Genomic DNA, 21,353 nt, shown 5'->3' on the forward strand with positions numbered 1-21,353 from the left:
ACATCAATCTAAATACGAGTTACTGCTCTCAAATCCAACCATGAATATCCTTAATTAAGGTATATAGGGCTAGCTCGAGAAACATTTTACAATCTCTCTTCTTTTTTTGCTTTATCTGGAGGCTCTTTAACAGAAGAAATTCCTCTCCGGGATCCTATTCAGTGAGGCCGAGTGCAGAGTCAAGTAATGTGACCTGCCAGTCACGTTACAGATAAAGACCCAGAGAAGAAGAACGGATGAGGAATCGTCAAACATGGGATTCACGAATGGATGATTAAAATATATGCTTCATAAGATTTGGGAATCATGGTGGCATGCTAAAGAATGATATGGTTGCTTCTTTTAATGAATAAAGAAGAAAAAGCCGTATCTCCTTAAAATATTATACTTGTACGCCAAGCATAGGATAATCCTGAACTAAAACACAATTATCTAGTAGATCAAGTATGCGAACTCTATTGATTATTTGTGACTCCAAGCACAACAGTCACAGCTTGTTATTTGCATACACAATTCAGTGTCATCACATCCCCTACCCGCTAAAACAGTCACAATCCAACCCCAGCTTTGTAAATATAAAAGGAAATACATGTAACACAGACTCGACAGAAGAATGAATGAAATGAGACCAAGAAAAAAAAATGCACACAGCCTAATTTATTAACACACAAGGCACGATATGTACAAATTCTACACTGTTGAACGCTACTATTCTCGCCGAATGCAGGGCACTGATCTGGTGGTCAAGGTCGCAAAAACTGCCATGGAAATCAAGTAGTCTTCATACCGTAGCAAGAAGCGCTTGCACATTGGGCTCGTGATTTTTTGCCCTTGAAGTAGTGCAGATCCTTGTTCATTCATTTGATGCTGTGTTTAGTAGAGCTTCCAAACTGTACTGTTGTGTACATGATTTCAATGGAAAAGTAAAAGAAGTGCCGTGTCAAGTCATACAAAAGGTTGCTTGCATTCCCGCCTAGACACAAGATCGGTTAATAAACGAATAGAAGAAACTACTGTCTTCTACGACTCCACACTTGCTCACACTTTCCTTCAACTCAGCTGGAATCAAATGATTTCCACACTCTGAATTTTCATTTAGATGGATAAATTCTATTCCATCAGATCTCCGAAAATGGCTTCTTCCATCAAATCTTCAAAAATGGCCTCACCAATTTCAACAAGGATAGTTTCAATATCACATCGAAGGTCCATCCATGTTCCAGTTTTTGCCATATCTTTCTTGACAAGCTGATCCAAAGTACGAGGCATTGGCAATGGGAGGAGATGCCAAGAGACTTCTTCCCAAACCTCATTAATGCCATTTTTCATGTCTGGGACAGGCCGGATGGTAGATTTTACAAATGATAACCCAGGGAAGCAACCAAAATACCGCTCATATACCTCCACAAGAGCTTCGTTAGCAGAATCAAAGAGGAGCTTCTTGTCACAACAAAGCTGGTTGGAAAAGAATTCTACCTCCAAAAATATTGATGGGTCAAGAAGCTGATCTGAAGAATGTGACCTCATATAAAATTCATCCCACTTCATGCCAGAGGCTTGAAGCACTGCTTTTACATACTCAAATACCGATTCCTTGTCATCTACAGAAGCTTTCAGAGGGATGTTTCGATCAGCAGCTGAAGGTTCATGTTCTTCAAATTGAATCCTCAAGGGTTGCACTGGCAGTTCAACTGATAGATAAGAGAATGAACTAAAATTAGCTTGAGAACCATGTGATGTGAATACTGAAAGTCACTGGACTTTCTTTATGAAGACCTACCAGGTTCAAGTCTGCTGCTTGCTGGGGTGATGTCCTCCTCTGGGAAAAGTGGCTCAAGAACAGATATAGGACTGGGCCGTTCTGGTATCTCAGATGTAACCTCTAGACAGCTAAGTTTTTTGGTGTTTGAAGAGGTGGATGGAGATGTTAATGGAGAAGATAGAGGTTGGTTTTCTTCAAATGATTCCTGAAAAGCACAGTAGAGTTATTAGAATAAAATGTTAAAGATATGTGATGAACTGAAAAGGACAGGCAACCAGTAAAATTACATGTTCCAAGCATTCTGAATATTCCTTTTTATCACAAACGTCAGACATATCACCATTTTGGTGTTCATCAAGAGGCGAGCTGCTTGGTTCAGAGAGAGTATCTAAGATATTGCTCTCTTCTTCAATTGCAGTTTTTTTTACAAGCTCCACTTCACCTGCATAAAATTTTGAGAAGGCCTATATTAGAAAAAAATTATCAGCATGGTGATTTATCCATCTACATCCTATGATAAAAAAAAAAAAAAAAAAACTACCTTCAGAAGGCATCTCATCTCTGATAGAGCAAAAGGTTTTCTCTTCTTTATCATGAAGTTCATTTGAGGCACTTGCATTTGGGTTTGAAGAAGCTTGTTTTTTATCCCAGATGCTGTCATTGGAAACAGATGACAGAGGCTCTGAGTTTAATGCTGTTCGATGTAAATGGCTGACATTGGTTTCATGTTTCTGAAATTTTTCACTGGCAGAAAATCTCATCTGTGCTGTCAGAAAGCCTTGCTCCCAATCCCTTCCTGGACTACCAAGCGGTGAAAAATTGTACTCGGGAAGGGAGAGAATCCTGCCAAGGGTTTTTGGCACAGGCGCACTTGAAAAATCCACATCCCCATGGCCAGTGCTCAGCATCTCAGAGAGATGTTTCTTGGCCTCGATGTAGATGTTAGATGGCCTTTGCTTGGGATAAATAACAGCTTCATCTTCCAAACTTATTTCAGATTCTTTCAACTTGCAAGTCTTCTCTCTCATTTTGCTACCCATGGGAGGTCTAGCAATTTTTTCAATAAAGAAGTGGTCTTTACTTGGAGAACTCCTTCCATGGTTCTCCTTGAATCCTTTTTCACTATTTCCCACAGCATGTTTGTTAAAAAATCTCTTTGAAGTCCCATCAGTAGAGGTTTCCTGCTTTTCCTTTCCCATTGCATTTTTCAACTTTCTTTTAATTTCAGTCAGAGAAAAGTGAGAAGCAGATCTCTCAATTGGTCCCTTGTTTCTGATGATGAATTGAGATTCTGGTGATGATCCAATACTGCTTTCATTTTCAGGTAGTAGCAAGCTTGTCGGGCCAGGCTTTAATATTACAATTCTATTTGAAGCTTGAGATGCCTTATTTTCCTTTGATGGGTTCTTTTCCAGAGATTTGGTCTTTTTTCTGAAAAATTTGCGTTGTTTACCATGGATAGCCTCGCCAGAATGTCTGAAGCCATGAAGCCCCTCTTCTAACAAGTTAGATACAGCAAGTAACTTGGAGTCGCCATCTTTCTCAACCTGAGCATTCCACAAGTTTTGAACATGCTTCACCATTATGGACTTTGGACCTTGTAAGAGTTTTAGAAACAATTCCTCATCAGAAGTTAGAATCTGAAGTGCATCCCTCAGTTCTTTGGATGGGTGGAGGTCCCCATCTTCAGTGACATGTTTCCTGTCAATAAGTTTCTCATTTATGAGTTTTATTACCTCACTCAATTTCTCTTCGAAGTCAGGATTCTTTTGGTTTGGCTGATGTTGAACTTCATCATGTTGGTCATGCTCCACATAATCTATGCTTTTCTGATGGATCTCACGGCAGAAATCCTCCAATATTTCACCTATATCAAGACTTTTCGTAGATTGCTTCTCTAAATTATGAAGGCAATGCTGTTCAGATTCCAAGCTTTCAGCAACATTAAGATCCTCTAAGTGTATATCACAACTTTTTGTGCGACTTTTTTTTCTCTTGTGGTTCTTTGTTTTGTGGTCTCCATTTTCTGAATTGGACTGTTTTGGTTCTATCTCAGGATTGTTTGTTTCATTCTTTGTGTCTTGCTCACTGAACATCTCTTCTTCCATGAGCTTTTTCACACTCAGCTTATTGGTATGACTTGTTGCTTTTCTGCTCTCTTCAGCATCCTGATATATTTAAAATAGGAAAAATAAGTAATTTACAGGTAGCTTACTACTCATCACAACAGGCGTTCATTGCAAATATCAAGAAAATTTTGGAAGACAAATTGAGTTTGGATGCATAAGCTGACAACACTTACAATTATGCCTCGGCAGTTTTCACTAAGATTGTCAAGCTTTTTCTTAGGAGTTCCAGTAACTGCAGAAGAAAAGAGATTCACTGATATGTTTCATAAGCTTAAAGCAAGAATACTAGAAATTTATCTTTAACCAATGACCATTGTAAGGCAAAAGTACAATCAGATTAAAATGTTTAACAAGAAGACAATAATTAAAATTCCTTATAAACACAACCACTCCCTTGACACTTCTCAAATTCACTTCCATCTAAGGGATTTATTAACAATGGAAGAAAAGCACATGCATGTTGCATGCACTAACCCATCCCTTCCACACAAAAAAGATTCCGTGGATGTGTGCCTATGTGCAGCCACATATGTGCTGTCTATTCAGATTGATCTGCATTTCAAAGAAAGTTTCTTACCAACAGCATGTCTGGTCCCACGCCTCCTATCTGAAATCAGCTTCTGCGTTGATCGACCATGGCGGAAGTCAAACATACTCATTAAACCCCACATGCAGCCCGATTGGTCTCTTTCATATCGCACAGGGCGTCTCTGAGATTTTTTTGCCATAATGAGTGGCTAGTTCTTTGACTGTATTATGCTTTGTTGATCCAGATTTTCTAGCAGGCAGTGCTATGATATCTGATTTATTTGAGGAAGTGGATGAGAAAAAAAAAAGTAAAAAGAAACGCCAGTTGAAGAGTAATTACCAGAGTTGTTTTCAATTCAAAAGCTCATATATAAGCTAAGACATACGAAGACATTTTCCAATCAGCAAAGACATTGCAGACAAAAAATTAAATCGGGACGCGAGTCACATGACAATGAGCAGCAGAGAAATGAATGCAAAGCAGCATCAAGGATCGAAGTGGTAGTAAGTATGGTAAAACATTATGCATCTATAATACTGCACATGTGATGATGATTGCTCTCTAAATCCACCGGTTAGTGATAGAAAGCAGCAGCGATGGTTTCATGGAAGCGATGGTTTCTATAATGACATCATCAGAAAATAGGTGAAGGCAAAAAAACATTTTTGACAGGTGAACCAGTAGAAAAGAGGCGGAAAGTTTTAAAACACTATTCCTCGAAGCTTGTGAAAGCCTAGAAAACCATGCCCGGAAAGATTACTTCAATAAGCCTGAAACACCTAGTAACAAAAGTTTCGATAAAACATTGGGGAGGCTATGAAATAGCTTCTCGTTCCAGCCTCTTCAGCGTTGAACTACATTCTCATTTTCAGACAAGAATACATAGCTAAAAAATAAACAAGTAACCAAGGAGCAAATAAAACGAGATAAAGATAAAGACACATTTTATCGGCAAACATAAGGCCATACATGCTACAAACATTCTGAAACAGAAATTCAGCCAACCCTCAAAACAAGTTCATCAGGTACCTTTGGCATAGAATCCTAGCAGTAATCTTAAAAGGCATGATCGTCACTCATAGAGAAGCAAAACTTTAGTACAGAGTATTAAACTTTCTTTATTTTAATCTTTATGATCATCAAAAGTGATATTAAAAATATATAGCGCAGTTCACATCTGGTATAATGATAATGTGTATATGAATTTTGGCAAGACAAAGAAATGGACTATATAGAACAATTACCTCAGATTCGATTAAGCCAAGAAGAACAACGATATGCAGCCAGGTACAGTACAGACAGTCAGAGGACAGTGAAAATTCCAATTTCAACAACTCAAAGGAGCTTCCTAGAAGAGTCAAGTTTAAGCCTGTCCAGACTTTCTTTGCATGGCAAGGCACTCAATTCCCTAACCAGCGCCTGAGGTCTCAAACTTTGATCTTTCCTTGAACGAAAGGACCAGTTACATAAAAAGCGTACAAAGTGAATCACAGCTCAAGAATTCACCTTCAAAATTCCACTCAACAAAATTGATCAACTCCTAGCAAGCTTTACCTTGAAGTATATAAAAAAACTCAGCTCGACAACAGCCAATTATGCATTAACTGATCAAAAAGCTCCATGATTATCTCTATGAATGTCATATATCTCCAATCCTTGAAACACCAAAATCGAGCTTTAATTCTCTCCAATCCACAGTCAAAACCACCAAGCCAATCTTTTCATCAACACACCCAAATAAAAACTCCTCGAATTCTATCGAAACGTCAAAGCAGCCAGTCAATCCTGTCCAATCCACCAATAAACAAAGAAAACCCAGATCAAGAAAAACAAAAAGAACCCCAGAAAAATATTTTTCTTCTAAATTTCTAATACGCAATGGTAAAAAAACAGGATTTTTTTTCTCTCTCTCCTTAGTGGGTATCTATCTTTTGACAACTAAAAAGAGAGGGGTATAAAATTCTTGCCAAGCATCCACCGACCCATTATAATTTGAGTGGGAAATAAAAATTTTGTGTCATATGGGCAGGCAATAAAGACCGAGAAAAAGTGGAGGGGGAGGTGTGAGAGAGAAAGTTGAAAGCTTTACAATGTTTTTGGTACAACGAGGAGGAGAATAAGTGACGGTTTGGTTTGGGATTGATACTGATGGGCCCAGAGAGAAGGAGAGGGATTTGTATTCGAGAAATGCTTTTGCTATTGTCTCCCTCCCCATTTTTCCCTGCTGCGCTGCCACTCCCTCCACACTCGGCAATCATCAAAGTCACAATCTTTCCCTTTCTCCTCTCTCTATAGAATACACCTTTTGTGTGTCTCTCTCTCTTGGCCCTTGACAAGGTAAAAGAGAAAATGTTGGAGAGAGGCTGTCTTGTGTTTACTTTTTGGTTTTAGAGAGAGAGTGGTATGGCATGGATGTTGGGAAAAATGAGAATGGAGGGGCATATATAAATAATGGAGAAAAGAAAAGGAGGGAGCAAGGTAAGTAACTTTGGAAACAACAAAACTTAAATCTTAATGAGGAACTACATGTATATTTTCTTCTAAAAATGTACCTCAACGGTAGTGAGAACGATGATGTATTGATTGGGGGGGGGGGGGATCTTTTTAGAACAGTATATTATATTGGAAAATCCTTTCTTGGATACTCAAAAAAAAAAAAAAGGATTGAGACATTCCATGTTTTTCAGAGAATATTATTATCATGGTTATTGAGTCTAGATCTTCAAATTTAAATTCAATGATCATAACTTAATATGTAATAAAAATAGAAACATCATAACTCTTTGTAATTTTATTTCTTTCACCCAATCTAAATCATTGAATTCAACATTGATGTTTAGATTTGAGACATAATTTGTTTCCATCTATATATTATTAGGTAAAATTGTCGGTGAAACTAACAATGTCCTTAATATTAGTATTGCGTTCACTTTCTTTTGAAAATGGACTTGGATAATAAAAAAAAAATCGTTTGATGTTGTGATATAGTGAATTTTTTTAAAAAATAATTTATATATTAAAATAATATTTTTGATATTACTATGTTAAAATTATTAAAAAGCGTCAGACAATATTAATTTAATATTTTTAAAATCAAATACAACCTTTAAAATGTTTTAAAAAACCAAAACTACCGCACTCTTGGAACATTTACTAGGAGTCGTATTTGTTACACCTCAGAGATTTAGAGAGCAGGAATTATAACAAGGCTAGGATTGAGATCGATGCTTGTTGTTTACACAAATGGATAACTTTGTTTTGTCAACTATTTATGAAGGCAATGATTGTTTTAATTTGAATTCGAATGTGCAAAGGAGATCACCTTCCATTCTCTATTCCCGCGTTTGGATTTGCTTAATTTTTAATTAGGATATTGCTGAATAAACTCTACAGCACACGGTTGTGTATTTGTCACGTTTACGTGCTCCCAATGAGAATGCTGGCTGGAAAAGGGAAAAGGGAAAAGGAAAATGATTCTATTCCACCCTCCTTTTATAACCTTGTGGCCTGCCAGTTTGGTGCGGTGAGACCTCTTCCATGCCTTCCCTTGTCAAAAATTAGTGCCTGGCTGCAACCAACCTTTACTGTTTTCTTTTTATATATATATATATATATATATAAAATACCTACTTCGGATCATTCTCTATCAGTTTTATAATGTAGTTTTGAGTTGTTGACCGGGCAGTTTGTTTTCTGTATTATTATTTTAAAAATAAAAAGTTAAGAGGTGGTGAATTCAAGTGTCACTTAGACATAGTTTGTTGCCCATAAAAATAAATTTATCATTTTATCCCAGCAAAAAAAAAAAAGTATAGGCTGATGATTGGGGGTAAGGTCATTTTTTTAATGAGATCATTTTGACATTTTAAAATTGACTAGGAATAAGAGAGGGATTTTTATTTTTATTTTTCCTGCATAGTTTAATTTAATTGATGCCCTTTGAATAAAGAACTAGTTTGTTTGCTATGGAAGGGTATTTATGTCTTTTTAATTTATTGTGTATGGTTAAATTATCGTATTATCCCTAGAATTAGTAAAGAATTTAATCGGTTGTGGGGGCTTCTTTTATCTTCTTATTTTTTGAAGCACCATTGAAATACCACTTTTAAGTTTATTTTATCAAGCCTATGGATAAAGGGTATTTTATTTATTTTGCATTTGGTTTTTTTATTGTTTTTTAGTTGATTTTTTTTCAAACTTATTATTTGAAGTTTGATTGACTAGAAACTAGACTTCATAATTTGTTTCAGTTTGTGCTTTATAATGTTATTTTGGTCCCATAATCTAGATCACGAGTTTCTTTAGTTAACTTTGGTGGTTTTTAGTGTTTTTTTTATTATATTCTTCAACATTGGACTGGTTGTGAATTGAGTTTCATAATTTGTTACGATTTACTTTTTATATGATTATCTCGATCTCATAACCCCAGATTTAGAAGGTTAACTTGGGTCGACTTAGTTTATTTTTTTAATAGAATTTTATTTGTAATTTCATCCATCAATATTAGGTTGATTGAGAATTGAGTTGAATATTTTATTTATTTATTTTATATAGATTTATTAGGATTTCTTGATACGAGTAACATATTTGATTGCTTAATCTTAGTTGATCCAAGTCGGTCTAATATGATATCATCTCAATACTTAAAAAACAATTTCATCTTGTTTTTTATAATCAAACTATATTTTTTTTTATTGATTATCCATGTTGTTTTTGGATTTGTTAAATCAACTAAATCATATTAAGTTAGTTTCTATATAATTTTAGTTTTTTTTCCTATTAAAAACACATTAATGAAATCTAGATATTTGTTTATGTTTAAAAAAATTTAATTAAATTCACAACATAGAGTGAGCAATTATCTATTTTCTAGTTTTAATTTTAAATATAAAGAAAAACAATGAAATAAATAATTTTTTTTCTTAATATTTTAAGTTGAACATTAATTGTATTTCTAAATCTCAGATAAGGAAAAAAATTGATCTCGATCCAGGATTGCTGACTCTAGAATTAAATAACCTGATCGTTATTATAAAAAAAAAAAAAAAAAGAAGAAGAGGAAGAAGAAGAAGAGATAAGAAAGAAATAATTCTATCAACCAAAAAGTGACTTCGGATTTTACAGTCGAACAAAACAAGTAGGTGCTTGCTGGGGGTTGCACGGAGGAAGAATGGCAGCCTCGGAGGATACCGTTGTTGTGTTTTTTGTCCATGGTGAATGTGGAGGGAGCAGTTGGGCCTAGAAATACAGTTCAGTTAGGGCCCTACTAAATTATATCAGTTGGGCCCACAATTTATCAACTATAGCCTTGACAAGTTGAAGGCCCGTATGAGACAGCGGGGACTGACGACAAAAAAGAAAAAGAAAAAAAAAGAGGGGGGGTGTGAAGAAGATATTTCGATTCAAAAAGTAAAATTTACAACTGAACCTAAATCCGCTTGATAAACTGATAATAATAATAATAGGACAACCAAAGGGGGAGTATGATCATTGCATTTGCTAAACAAGTTGCCAATTGTGTTTGAATGGAGATATGGAATCCGTTGGAGTCATTAGATTTTTTTATTTTTTAGAGGGTAACAAATCAAGGATCAAATGGGTGGACCCACGGGCATGACAATTAATTAATTATTATCTATGAAACAACATGGAGGGGTTTTTCCTGTACCCTTCATTTGCTTTTTTTTTCATTTTTTTTAATAATTTTAAATATTATATTTATTGTTTTATTGAGTTATCATACTTAGATTCTATCATATTAACTTAGTTGACTTATTTTTTTAATTAATAATTTTTTTAATTTCATAATTTAATATTTAAGTTGATTGAAAATTAAATCTTATGATTTATTTTGTTTGTTTTTTATTATGCTATTTTGATATTATGATTCAAGAATAGTGCTTAAATGATTAACCCAAATAAATCAATATTATTTTTTATATCTTGTTTTTAATTGATTGTTTTCCAATCTCGTTATTTAATGTTGGTTCAATTGATAATTGAATTTTATAATATGTTTTTTTTTTTTTTTTTTACAATGATACATTGGTATTGTGAATAAGATCACTGGTTCAATTGTTTTTTTTATTTTCTGGCATTTTTTTTTCATGGGTCATGGATCCTTCAATATTGAATTTTTTTATTGGGTTATCCATGTCTCATGACCCGAGTTAGGAATTTGTTAGGCTAACCCAACTGACTCATTTTGCCCTACCTTTTTTTAACCCCCTGGGAATTCATCATTTAATATTAAGGTTGCATGATTTGTTTTTATTAATAACGCTTAACAGATTAATTTATGTTGACCTGGCTTATTTTTATGTTATTTTTTTAATTAAAACCTTTACAAATTTCATCATCTAATATTGAGTCCGACAATGATAATTAAGAATTAAGCTTTATAATTTATTTTGATTTGCTTTATATGAGGTTATCTCAGCTTTATGACTAAAGTCACGAATTTGATAGTTTAATATGGTTAAATCAAGTAATTTTATTTTGTTTTATCCAAGGTCATTCTGGTTTTATGACTTAAATCACGAGTTTAATGGATTAGTTATTGTCGTTTCTTCTTCTTTTTCTTTTTCTTCTTCTTTCTTTATTTATACAAATATTTTTTTCTCTTCATGTTATTGTTGCCACTTTTTTTAAAAAAATCAGTCAATTTATTTTTGTTGTTTTTTCTATTATATTAAATAAAACAATCTTATTGAATTCAATAGGATCTGTAACTTGAGTTACATGCTCTTTTTCTTTCCTCATAATACATTAGCACACTTTAATATCGTTTTTATATATTACAAAAAAGAACATCCTATCTAGTATAATTTAGCATAACTTTAGAGTTAATCAATTGCCCATAAAATTGGTAATTTGGTAGGATGGTGTCATGCAGGGATTGGCTAATGTCATTCTGATGGTCCAAACCTCGCCTCGTGTTTCTATTTAACTAACCTACAGAGAGGGAAGGAGAACATGTTTTTTAACTAATTTGACAGTGTCCCTTCAGAGGGAGAGAGTTGCAGCTTTCTTGCATGTTGGTACCAAGACAGCCCAGCTTTTTCCTTTCCTGTCCTTAAAGATATTCAAGATTATTAGGGGGGGGGGGGGGGGGCATGTTAGCCCACCTTTTCCTTTCTTGTCCTTAAAGATATTCAAGATTTTTTTTTTTTTTTGGGGGGGGGGTGGTCGGGGGGGCACATGAAGGATCCCTCAACACGTGGCTCAAGATGTTCTTCATTCAGATTAATTGAAAAAATCACGTATATATTTTAATATTATATTAAAAGTAATTCTAAGCTCTATAAACATTCTTATGGAACATGACGAACAAAAGATTTTTTTTAAAAAAAATTCTCCGGTGACTCCCCTCCTTCTCTATTGAATTCCCTTCTCAATATAATAATCATGTGTTTTGTGAATTTATTAATTTAAAGAGAAGAGAAGTTAATATAAAGATATATTGAAAATTTATTCATTGTATATAGATAAATTGAAAACTCAGCTATTTTATAATAATAATAATAAAACTGATTTAATCAATGATATAAGGATACATTGGAGACTCATCCAATTACATAAAGATAAATTTTACAATTTCTTCTTTGTTTATTTGTTCTGTTACATAAATTCAGTAATATGGTATAGAGTGTCTTAGCAAAACTATTGAAAATTATTTTAAAAATATTAAATTAATATATTTTGTTTACATGAAAAGCAAATTAAAAAACAAGCTAACCAGAAAAATAAAAAATAAAAAAACGCCATCAAGCTAACTTGTTTCCCTAACAAACAAAACCAACCTAGCCCAATTTTCGCCACTAGGTAGTTGAGACCGAAGCGTCAGATTAGGATTTATTTGGTCGTGAAATTCAGTAATTTAATGAACCTAAAGCTGGGTTTTAGAGACACAGTCAATGGATTGGTTGTTGCCACGTAAGGTCTCAACAGATGATATTAACTATCTAACCCAATTTAGCTGGACAGCAGAGGCTGATACTATTACTTTAAAATCAACAAAAAACAGATCCACTGACGACTTGGAGCTAATTTTAAGGTGGGTAAGTGATGTTTACCTAGGAGGTGATTTGTAGCCGTTACACCTCCTTCCTTTCCTCCTTGAAGTTGGTTGTTTGTTTCTTGGTTAGGCCAATTGCAACAATCATTCAGCTAATTCTGAGATTAAGCCTCACCAGAGCCACTTATCAGGTTAACTTCTCTGAGACTCTAACTGAGCAAAGTGGGTGGGTTGATTTTGTCCCATGCTGGGATTTTGGCCTTTCCCCCTCCCTCTACACTCCTCAAGCATTGGATGCTCCTCTCTCTTTTGAACGAACAGTGTCCCAAAAGACGAAGCCTCATCCTGGAAAAAGAAAGCAAAAAAAGCTCTACCAAGTCGTATTACACTCGAGAAAGTAATCGAATTTATGGGGAGAAACCTGCTTTTCTATGTAGATTTATATGATATGATTATTTGTTGGCCAAATTAGGACCAGCGGGATCGTGACAACTGAATTCCTTCGTGATGTATTATTATAAGAAAGGAACAACACTGCCGAGTTCCTTGTTCTGCATCAAAACGAATACAAAAACAAACAGATGGAAAAGAAAAAGTTATTTTGGTGCTGTTTCAAATATTTTAGATTAAATTGCAAGGATACTTGAAATGGGACCAGTGGGGGAAAAGAAAATAGCATCTCTTTATCTAAATCCTGATATTTCAAGAGGTTTGTTTTGTATTCTAAAAATTACATTGGGAGATATAAAGAATGGTTAGTATAAGCAAATCGTTATATAAACACTTGTATTTAAATATTAATTGTGTTGGAAATTCACTTGTATGTGTGTGTGTGTGTGTGTGTGTGTGTGTGTGTTGTTTCTTTTATAGAGAAAATCACAATTCATTTGCCCGGCCACGGTGTAAATCATCTCACCTGTTCTTGGACGAAAAAGAAAAGGACAAGTAAGAAAAAAATGAATCTACAGATACAAAGAGATGACTTTCTTGTCTTTATCATATGCATAGTAGCAATATTAGTTTCCGGCCTGGTGCTTCGCTAGATGCTAACCCGTAATTAGGAGTACATCGCCATCATTGAAAAATGAGATTTGCTGAACTATAGACGTTTCTAATGTCTCGATTCCCTAATAGGACAAGTTAGCCGTAGTCTTTGAGAGAAACGAAGGAATCGCTCCATAAAATCCAAAATTTCCTTCAGAGATTAAAAATATGTAAGTTTTTGTTTGGCATGGTTACTTTTTAATTAATTTTTTATATTAAAATATATGTTGATAATATTTTTTTAATTTTTAACAATTAATTTTTATATTAGTACATTAAAATAATTTAAAAATACTAAAAACATATTAATTTAAAATTAATAAAAAAATATATTTTTTAAAACACAAAATAAAACAGATACCAAATCATGCTGCCTACCTTATTTTATTCCACGGGAGCTGCCCTTTTAAGCAGCCCTTCGAAGAATCGTATCTGATGACCTGTCAATGGTGCTGCCTTTACAGTGAAAAAGGACCGTTAAAGGGATGGCGGTTTTAGCAGCTTAGTGCGTTGGGGGATCAAATCCTTTTCTGATTTGTTCTTCTTTATTTCTTAGATAGCAATTATTGCTTCTAAAACCCAAAAAAAGGATCGCGGTCTGGGCACGTGTTGGTTTTAAAGTGGTCAGGAGATCTGTCAAAATAACAATCCGTACTTCAATCATTCCTTCTAGCAAAATATTTTTTTAAGATTAAAAAATAAAAAAATAACAGACTTCAAAATTTATTTGTAAAAATAATATAGTTTAATTACTTCTAGTCATCCATGATTTTCTTAAAAAACAACTGAGAGGAGTAATTTTAAAAAATATTTTAAATTTTAAATTTAAAAAATAAATCAAACTCTATTCTTGTATAAAACTCTATAAATAAAGAAATGTTATATTTTCTTATGTAAAATTAAACAGGTTTGACTTAAGATATAATTGAAATTGTTTTGGAAGGAGAGAAAACTACAACAATTATTAAGATAAAGTCATGTACATCTATCTATTTAATAAAAAAAGAATTTGTTAATAATAAATAATTTTTTTTTTATAATTCATAAATAAAATGCTAAAACCTATAAATTATTTAAAAAATAAAGAGTATGCTTCGTTAAAAAAAAATTTATTTTGTTGTCACACTTTTATATCTAGAGTTATCTTTTAGTTTATTATTTAAAATTTTTTTCTGTTAAAATAGTTTTGTTTATTATCGAGGAAAAGTCTTACGGAAAGGAAAATTACACAAAAAAAATCACAGGCAAAGGGCTAAACACAAGCTTCCATTTCTTTACTCCGGATTGTATCAAAGCTTAATGGGCCCAGGCCTAGCAGCAGCCTGTGCCGTGGTCCGTGGACATTGAAATGCCAAGCCACGAAATAACATCTAAGCCCAATTATAAGCGTGCCAGACTCTCATTTCTTCATTCTTTGTTCGTTTTATCCTCTTTTTTTTTTTTTCCCTTCCAATTTGGTTATTAATTTTTTTCCATTTATGATTGCAATGATATAACTCAAATCCTAGTCTTTGATCACAAAGTTTTGATCCATAATCCTACACAGAGCATTATTTTCCTCTTCTTGGCCAAGTTATTGGAAGCCTATGGGTTTGTTCTCCTCACAGGACAGGACAGGAAGTTGAATTTATTTTTTTCCCTGGTTAATGTTGCGCCTGGGAGGTTAAAGAAGGAGAAACACCTGCCACTAATAAAATGCACATGCAACTAAGTCGTTGGGAGACGGGATTTTAAAAAATGTTTTTGTTTTTTTGTTTTAAATATATTTTTAATTTTTTTAATATAATTTTAATATGTTAATAGTTTAGGGTTTAAAAAAACTATTTTTAAAAACACCCACCACAATCTCAATCTCAAGCGCCTTTTATAAAAGACTTCTTGCTAAAACTTCTATGCATCACCAACATACAAGCCACGCTGCTAATTGAGGTTATATTTTGCATGAGATTTTGATTTTGATTTAATTTAGTTCTTAAATTTTATAAAAATTATAAATAAGTTTGGTTAGAAACTATTTTTAATTTAACAAAAAAAATTGTGATAAAATTAAGTTCAGATTTTATTTGATCAAAAGTCAGCTTAAATTTTGACCTAAAGCATCTCTTTAAAAAAATAATAATATCTTTTTACTAAACATACATTTAATTAAAAATTATCTATAAAAAACAACTCTTGAATTATGACTAAAAAGTAAAAATATTTTCATACGTTATAGGCTAGTGCACTTCTATTCTTGTTTCAATGCCTCAATTTGGCAGAGATCTTAAAGAACAGCGAGGGTTTTAATTAACAATGAAACTTAAGATCAGCAACAATTGGACGAGTGTGTACATAGAATATTTCAAAAGAAAAAATAATGAAGCAAATACTAAAGAGCAAGGGTACCTTCAATTAATAATGATAGGATTACAGTATTTTCTCTTTTGCCTCCTAGCTTTCCGCAAAATCCTTGCAGTGTCTTCCTTTGTTTCACCGATTATGGGGTTTCTGATGCCTTGAACAGGGAAAACAGGTAGCATTTAGAGCGACGTTAGCAGATCGAATAATGGTTCTGAAAATCTTCTTCCTCGAAATACCTGTTTCTTTAACATCGAGCAAGCAAGAAAAACCTCCATCAATCTCCTCATCTGAATCGATAATAACTCTACTTTGTTCTTCCTGCAATATGGATCAACATTTTAAATTGACCAAGAATATTAGGTGAGAATTTTCTTTGAATCAGTAAGCAGAAGATTTCCCATGAAACCCATACAGCAGAGGCCATTCACGTGTTGTTTATTTTTTTTGCTGCAACTACTTTTACCACGCCAATCAACCAGGAAGAGCCAACATACACCACATCCCAACTAAAAACCTGTGTTTGCTTAGCAACACTGGGAAGACCAAAAACATTTGCACACTAAGAACTACCTGTTGATCCGAAGAAACTCTGGTGCGTTTCTGCTCCCTGAGGGATGCCGCTTGTGTGAAAGTGTGTTGTTTCACCTTTACAGACTTCCAACCTCCCATTTCCACCTTCGGAACTGTTTCTGCTTGCCCAGCAACCTTTGGACGCAAAGTCGGCCTGGAATCGAGAAAAATCATTCAGGGCTCTTGGTTTGATACAATGACTATTTCAATTAAGTTTAAGAATTGAACAACCAAAGTAGATCAACTAGGCGATACGGAAAAAACAAAAGAACAACTAGACAGTACAAAACCAAGGCATTTAATCAATCCAAGCAAAGGATGCCAATAACATGGTATGGAACTACCATGCACTTGTCTTTTCTCTCTTTCACACTCATGTATTTAAATTTCTTATGCACGGAAAATGGAATCAACAAGCATATAAAACGAGAGAATCAGTAGGAGAAAACCAAGTTGGATATAGGAAAACTAGATCTTTGCATACTTCTTCACTGGCTCTGGCTTTCTCTGTGGAGTAACATGATGGCTAGTAACCTGCAAATTTGAATAGATGCAAGGTTTTATGATAAATTATGCATGCAAAAGTTAATTTCTCGGATAAGATACCCCGAATTTTCTTAGAAGAGTAAAGCACCTTTGGAGAAAGTACAGTGATTGATGGACATTTTTGGTTGAGGGGGGTCTTCAGGCTGCAAGCCATCTCCTGCGAGTATAGAAATGACAGGGTGAAAAGGTATTAACAAGCAAAAGCCGAGAGGCATAATTGAGTACTTAAAGCAGGGATTAAGTGATTAATCAAGCATTTCTAAGAAGACCGGACACTTCAATATTATTTTTATTAAGCAAGGAAGTAGATGCAACTCAATGTTACATTACAAATTCTATCAGGTATTCTAGCTTTGCCGCTGCGACATTATACATGCCTGGATTTCTTTTTTGAAGGTTGTGCACAGCTCATTCTGTAGTCTGTACAGAAATGTTTCCGTCTGCTTTGGTAAGGTAGCAAGTGCCGAGAAAATCTGCTGCAGCTTATCTTGATATCTATCCTTGCTTAGTTGTTCTGATACAGATTTCAGGCTCCCCTCAAGGCTGAATTTGACATCTTCTTGTCCCTTATTCTGGTTTAAAATATCTCGGTAGTGTTTAAAAGTGCTGAGTCATTGGCACTCAAACAACTATGCTGATCTAAGTCAAAAGAGTCATCATAAGTGTACTGTTAGTGTTACCATTAGCTGCAGCGAAGTGTCGAGGACAATCAACTTCTGACGCATGCCTTCCGCTGGATGAAATTGAGAAGACAAAATGACTTTAACAAATTATGTTAAAAAACTTAGATTGCATGCAATGGGATTAAATTCACGGTTAATTATAGGATGAACAGTCACTAAATATCTTAGTTCTAATCCAAATCCTTCCTGACAAGACAAGGCTGGAAGCAAACAGAACAAATGAGGATAATTAAATCTGTTAAGATTCAAGTACATACCCTATGGCCTATGGGACACATATATATCAATATCAGTTATTTAATAAAATAATAAATAAAATACAAAGCTCTATTCAACTTAAAGGGCAGGACACGGAACAATTTACCACAATCCTAAGGAACGATTTCACAAACATTTTTTCTCACAAGCTCCTAATTTCCAACGTGTTAAGAGTTTTATCACTCACTCTCCAGTGATGCTTCTTTTACTCCTTTCTTTACTTGCATGACATCACTCTGAACAGAATCCAAGATCATTCCAAACTTGGTTAAAGAAGTTTCCATCATTCCGATCCGGTGCTGAAGTTCTTCATTTATCTGACCTGCTTAGTTAAACAAAGAATTTAGCACTCCACAGAAAGAAGAATTCACACATGCAAGAATATAATCTTAATTGATCCACATATAGATCTTGAATAGGAGAGCTAAACTGCTAGACTTTTCAGATAATTTATTTCACTCCATATGAAACTTACATTTATGATCTGGAACACGAGCAGCACTCCATTTGCGCACTATATTGGAAGAAGATCTAGAGACTGGCAATTGACTCTCTTCACGTTTATAGCTAATTACTGGTAGGCAAGACGGCTTCTTCATAGAGTTCTCTTGCTCCTGAGAACTGAATCTCTGCATAGAAAATGAAGAAAAAGCAAAGGAAAAAAGTGGAATGATGAATTCATATTCAGTTGTATTTTATATACAAAAAACAAATAGCTAATACAAAATTGTTTCTTTTAATTTTGCTCAATTAATTCCATCACAGTTCAAAACCATTACATGAGACACCATTCTATTCATGAAGGTTTGGCAAAGGAGCAACAAAGGGGTCCAGACGAGGCAACTATTCCCTGTAAAAGAATCAAAAACGAAGTTTTGAAAGTGGCAAAACACACACTTTGAAGGGGGTTCTCACCCCTCTAATTTAGACATAATATGTACAACAGAAGTGAATAGCAGATGGAAGAGCCCTTACGACAAGAGTGGGTCTAGGTGTAAGAATAGTCATTGAGCAATAGAACAACAAAACAGCTAAAGGAACTAGATCTTCACAGCTTATAATTTCCATATCTATCAGAAATAAAATGAAGGTCAGTTTGACAGCTAACCCCCTCCGTAATCTTTTACTGTACGATGGTAAATTATAAGTGTTTACATGTTGTCACAGAAGAATGAGAAATCTGCTTGATTGACTTAATCACTTTCACTTAAGATTCACAATCTGGAACTCCAAAAGCTTCCATAATTCAGGCTCACCTTCTCTCAAAGCAGATACGAAAATAAAATGATTTTAAATTACACCTTATCCAATTCCTTAACCAAGAACCTCAACTCAACCGAGCTTAATAGTGAAAAAACTATAAAATGTAGGGCGGCAAATATTTGAATTTCTAGAGAACAATTTACCACAGAATTCCAATTCACTGTTCTCTTATAACGCTCCATTTTCTCATTAACACAAATAAAGTCGAATCAAAATGAGAATCAACCTGATCAATTGTCAGAGCTTCATCAAGAGAAGTCTGAGAAAATATGCCATGCTGAGATGAAAATCCCTGTGAAAATGACTGTTGTGATTGTTGTGATCGAAGCTGTGATGCTTGTTGTGATCCAACTGGTATAGAGCTCGATCTCCTTCATATCATAAAAAGAACAATTAGGACAATTAAGCAGGACAAAACTCTCAAAACAATGAAGACATCTTTAAATACCTTCTCTCATATCTTATTAAAAAATCGCCTAATTAACTGACAACGAAAATCTTAACATTACATAAACATGTATTCTCATATTCTCCAGTTTTTCTTAGAAACAGTTAATTTAAGTCTTTAAGATCAGACAAAAGGCTAAACACATGAGCGAAGAAGCAAAATAGTGAATATTTTAGTTTCACTCTCCGAAAAAAATAAAATGAACGGACAAAGCTAAAGTAAGCAGCTGTTTTTTTTTTATTATTATTATTTATTTCATCTCTCTCGTTTTTTTTTTTTTTAAAACAAATTCTCAGCATCCAAGCAAATCTCACAAAGAAATCAAAATCAGCTCATCTCCTCCAGATCATTTTAAATGAGAGGAAATATTGGATTGGAAAACGAAATTAAACACTCGATTCATTCTGCTTGGCGACTGAGAAGACAGAAGAAAATCTATATGAGAGAAAAAAAGTCACACCGTTGTTTTTGTTGTTCAATTTTTGAAATCTCGAAAGCTAAGCTAAACAAAAACAGAAACTCAATTTATTTAGTCTTAGTGAATTTTCTTAGAATCCAAACACAAGCGAGTCGTAATAGTAAAATCGAACCTTGATTGCGGAGGAAGTACCGAAATGGAGCTGAGATCGCAAGCTTTGTTGATCTTCAACTTCATTTGATCGTGTTAGTGATTTTGAGATCTCAATGAGGAGAAATGGGACCCCAATTTGATTGATTGAAACCAGGTTTGGCGAAGCGAGAAATTGATTTTTTAATTCAAATGAACAATCGAGAGAGACAGAGATCGGTTATGAGTGGAGAGATTTTTGAAATGTGAATTGACAAGGTTTATATGTTAGGCATGGCGGGAAAGAGGCTTGCGTCTTTGCCCCTGTATTACTAGTTGGGTCGGGCTTGAATTTCCTCAATCGTGGGCCATGGATAATGCAAGGCTTGGAACTTTCTTTTCCTTTCAACCCTGTCAGCCTCTTGTGTTTGATATAGTAATACATATTATTTTTTATAAAGTATTTTTAAAAAATATATATTAAAATTATTTTTTTATTTTTAAATATTTATTTTTTTATATCAACATGTTAAAAAATTTTAAAAAATATAAAAAATTAATTTAAATTTAAAAAATAAAAAATTTACAAAACTACTATTCAATTGGAACACCAAACATCCTCTTAACATAACTCAACATTGCTAATTAAATTATTTTTTATGTATAAAACTGTCTAAATATAACATCTCTAAAACATTAAAAAAAATCAGAAAATATTTGAAAACACAAGATTAAATCAGCTATGATTTTTCTTTATTGTTCTTGATATATTTTTTTAAAAAATATATTAAAACTTAAAAAAAATATCATAAAACATTCATTATCGAATGAAAGCCTTAAATATTAAAATCAATTTTTTTAGTGGTCGGAATTCATGTGAATCGATGATTTTTTCTTTTTATCTGGATTCAAGTAATTTATTTATTTTAACTCATGAACTGAAAAAAAAAAAACCAAAATAATTTTTAAAAAAAATTATATAGGAACGGTTAAAGTTGGGAGATAAAAGCTGGATGATGGAAACGGTGGTTTCTTCTCAAAAAGTTTAGATGGGTCATAATATTTCTCCATATTTCACACTACGGTTTCCCATAATTTAATATTTCTTTCATTAAATAATTTGACATATCAGTTACTAAATTGAAAAATAATAAATCTTAATAACGAAATTAAGAAAAAAGCCACATGTTCATTTCTATGGTGAAATCCCAGGTCTT

At 33.7% G+C, this 21,353-nt stretch overlaps 2 protein-coding genes across 2 annotated transcripts; both read right to left on the reverse strand.

Annotated features, from left to right (window-relative positions):
• Nucleotides 1-546: 546 nt before the first annotated feature.
• On the reverse strand, nucleotides 547-6,839 carry LOC118041644 (uncharacterized). The gene is made up of 8 exons (XM_035049098.2): nucleotides 6,510-6,839; nucleotides 5,665-6,205; nucleotides 4,469-4,691; nucleotides 4,065-4,123; nucleotides 2,304-3,930; nucleotides 2,050-2,204; nucleotides 1,781-1,967; nucleotides 547-1,691 (listed from the first exon to the last, which is right to left on the reverse strand). The coding sequence occupies exons 3-8, from the start codon at nucleotides 4,617-4,619 to the stop codon at nucleotides 1,111-1,113; spliced, it is 2,760 nt and encodes a 919-aa protein (XP_034904989.1). The 5' UTR covers nucleotides 4,620-4,691; nucleotides 5,665-6,205; nucleotides 6,510-6,839; the 3' UTR covers nucleotides 547-1,110.
• An 8,905-nt stretch (nucleotides 6,840-15,744) lies between these two features.
• LOC118041643 (putative recombination initiation defects 3) lies at nucleotides 15,745-20,394 on the reverse strand. The gene is made up of 11 exons (XM_035049097.2): nucleotides 20,180-20,394; nucleotides 19,368-19,512; nucleotides 18,354-18,507; nucleotides 18,066-18,200; nucleotides 17,618-17,670; nucleotides 17,315-17,509; nucleotides 17,026-17,094; nucleotides 16,876-16,925; nucleotides 16,392-16,545; nucleotides 16,058-16,139; nucleotides 15,745-15,975 (listed from the first exon to the last, which is right to left on the reverse strand). Exons 1-11 carry the CDS (start codon nucleotides 20,242-20,244, stop codon nucleotides 15,869-15,871), a joined length of 1,209 nt encoding a protein of 402 aa, XP_034904988.1. The 5' UTR covers nucleotides 20,245-20,394; the 3' UTR covers nucleotides 15,745-15,868.
• Nucleotides 20,395-21,353: the final 959 nt, after the last annotated feature.

Source organism: Populus alba, chromosome 14 (assembly GCF_005239225.2).
Source record: "Populus alba chromosome 14, ASM523922v2, whole genome shotgun sequence".
In the NCBI taxonomy this organism is placed as follows: Eukaryota; Viridiplantae; Streptophyta; class Magnoliopsida; order Malpighiales; family Salicaceae; genus Populus; species Populus alba.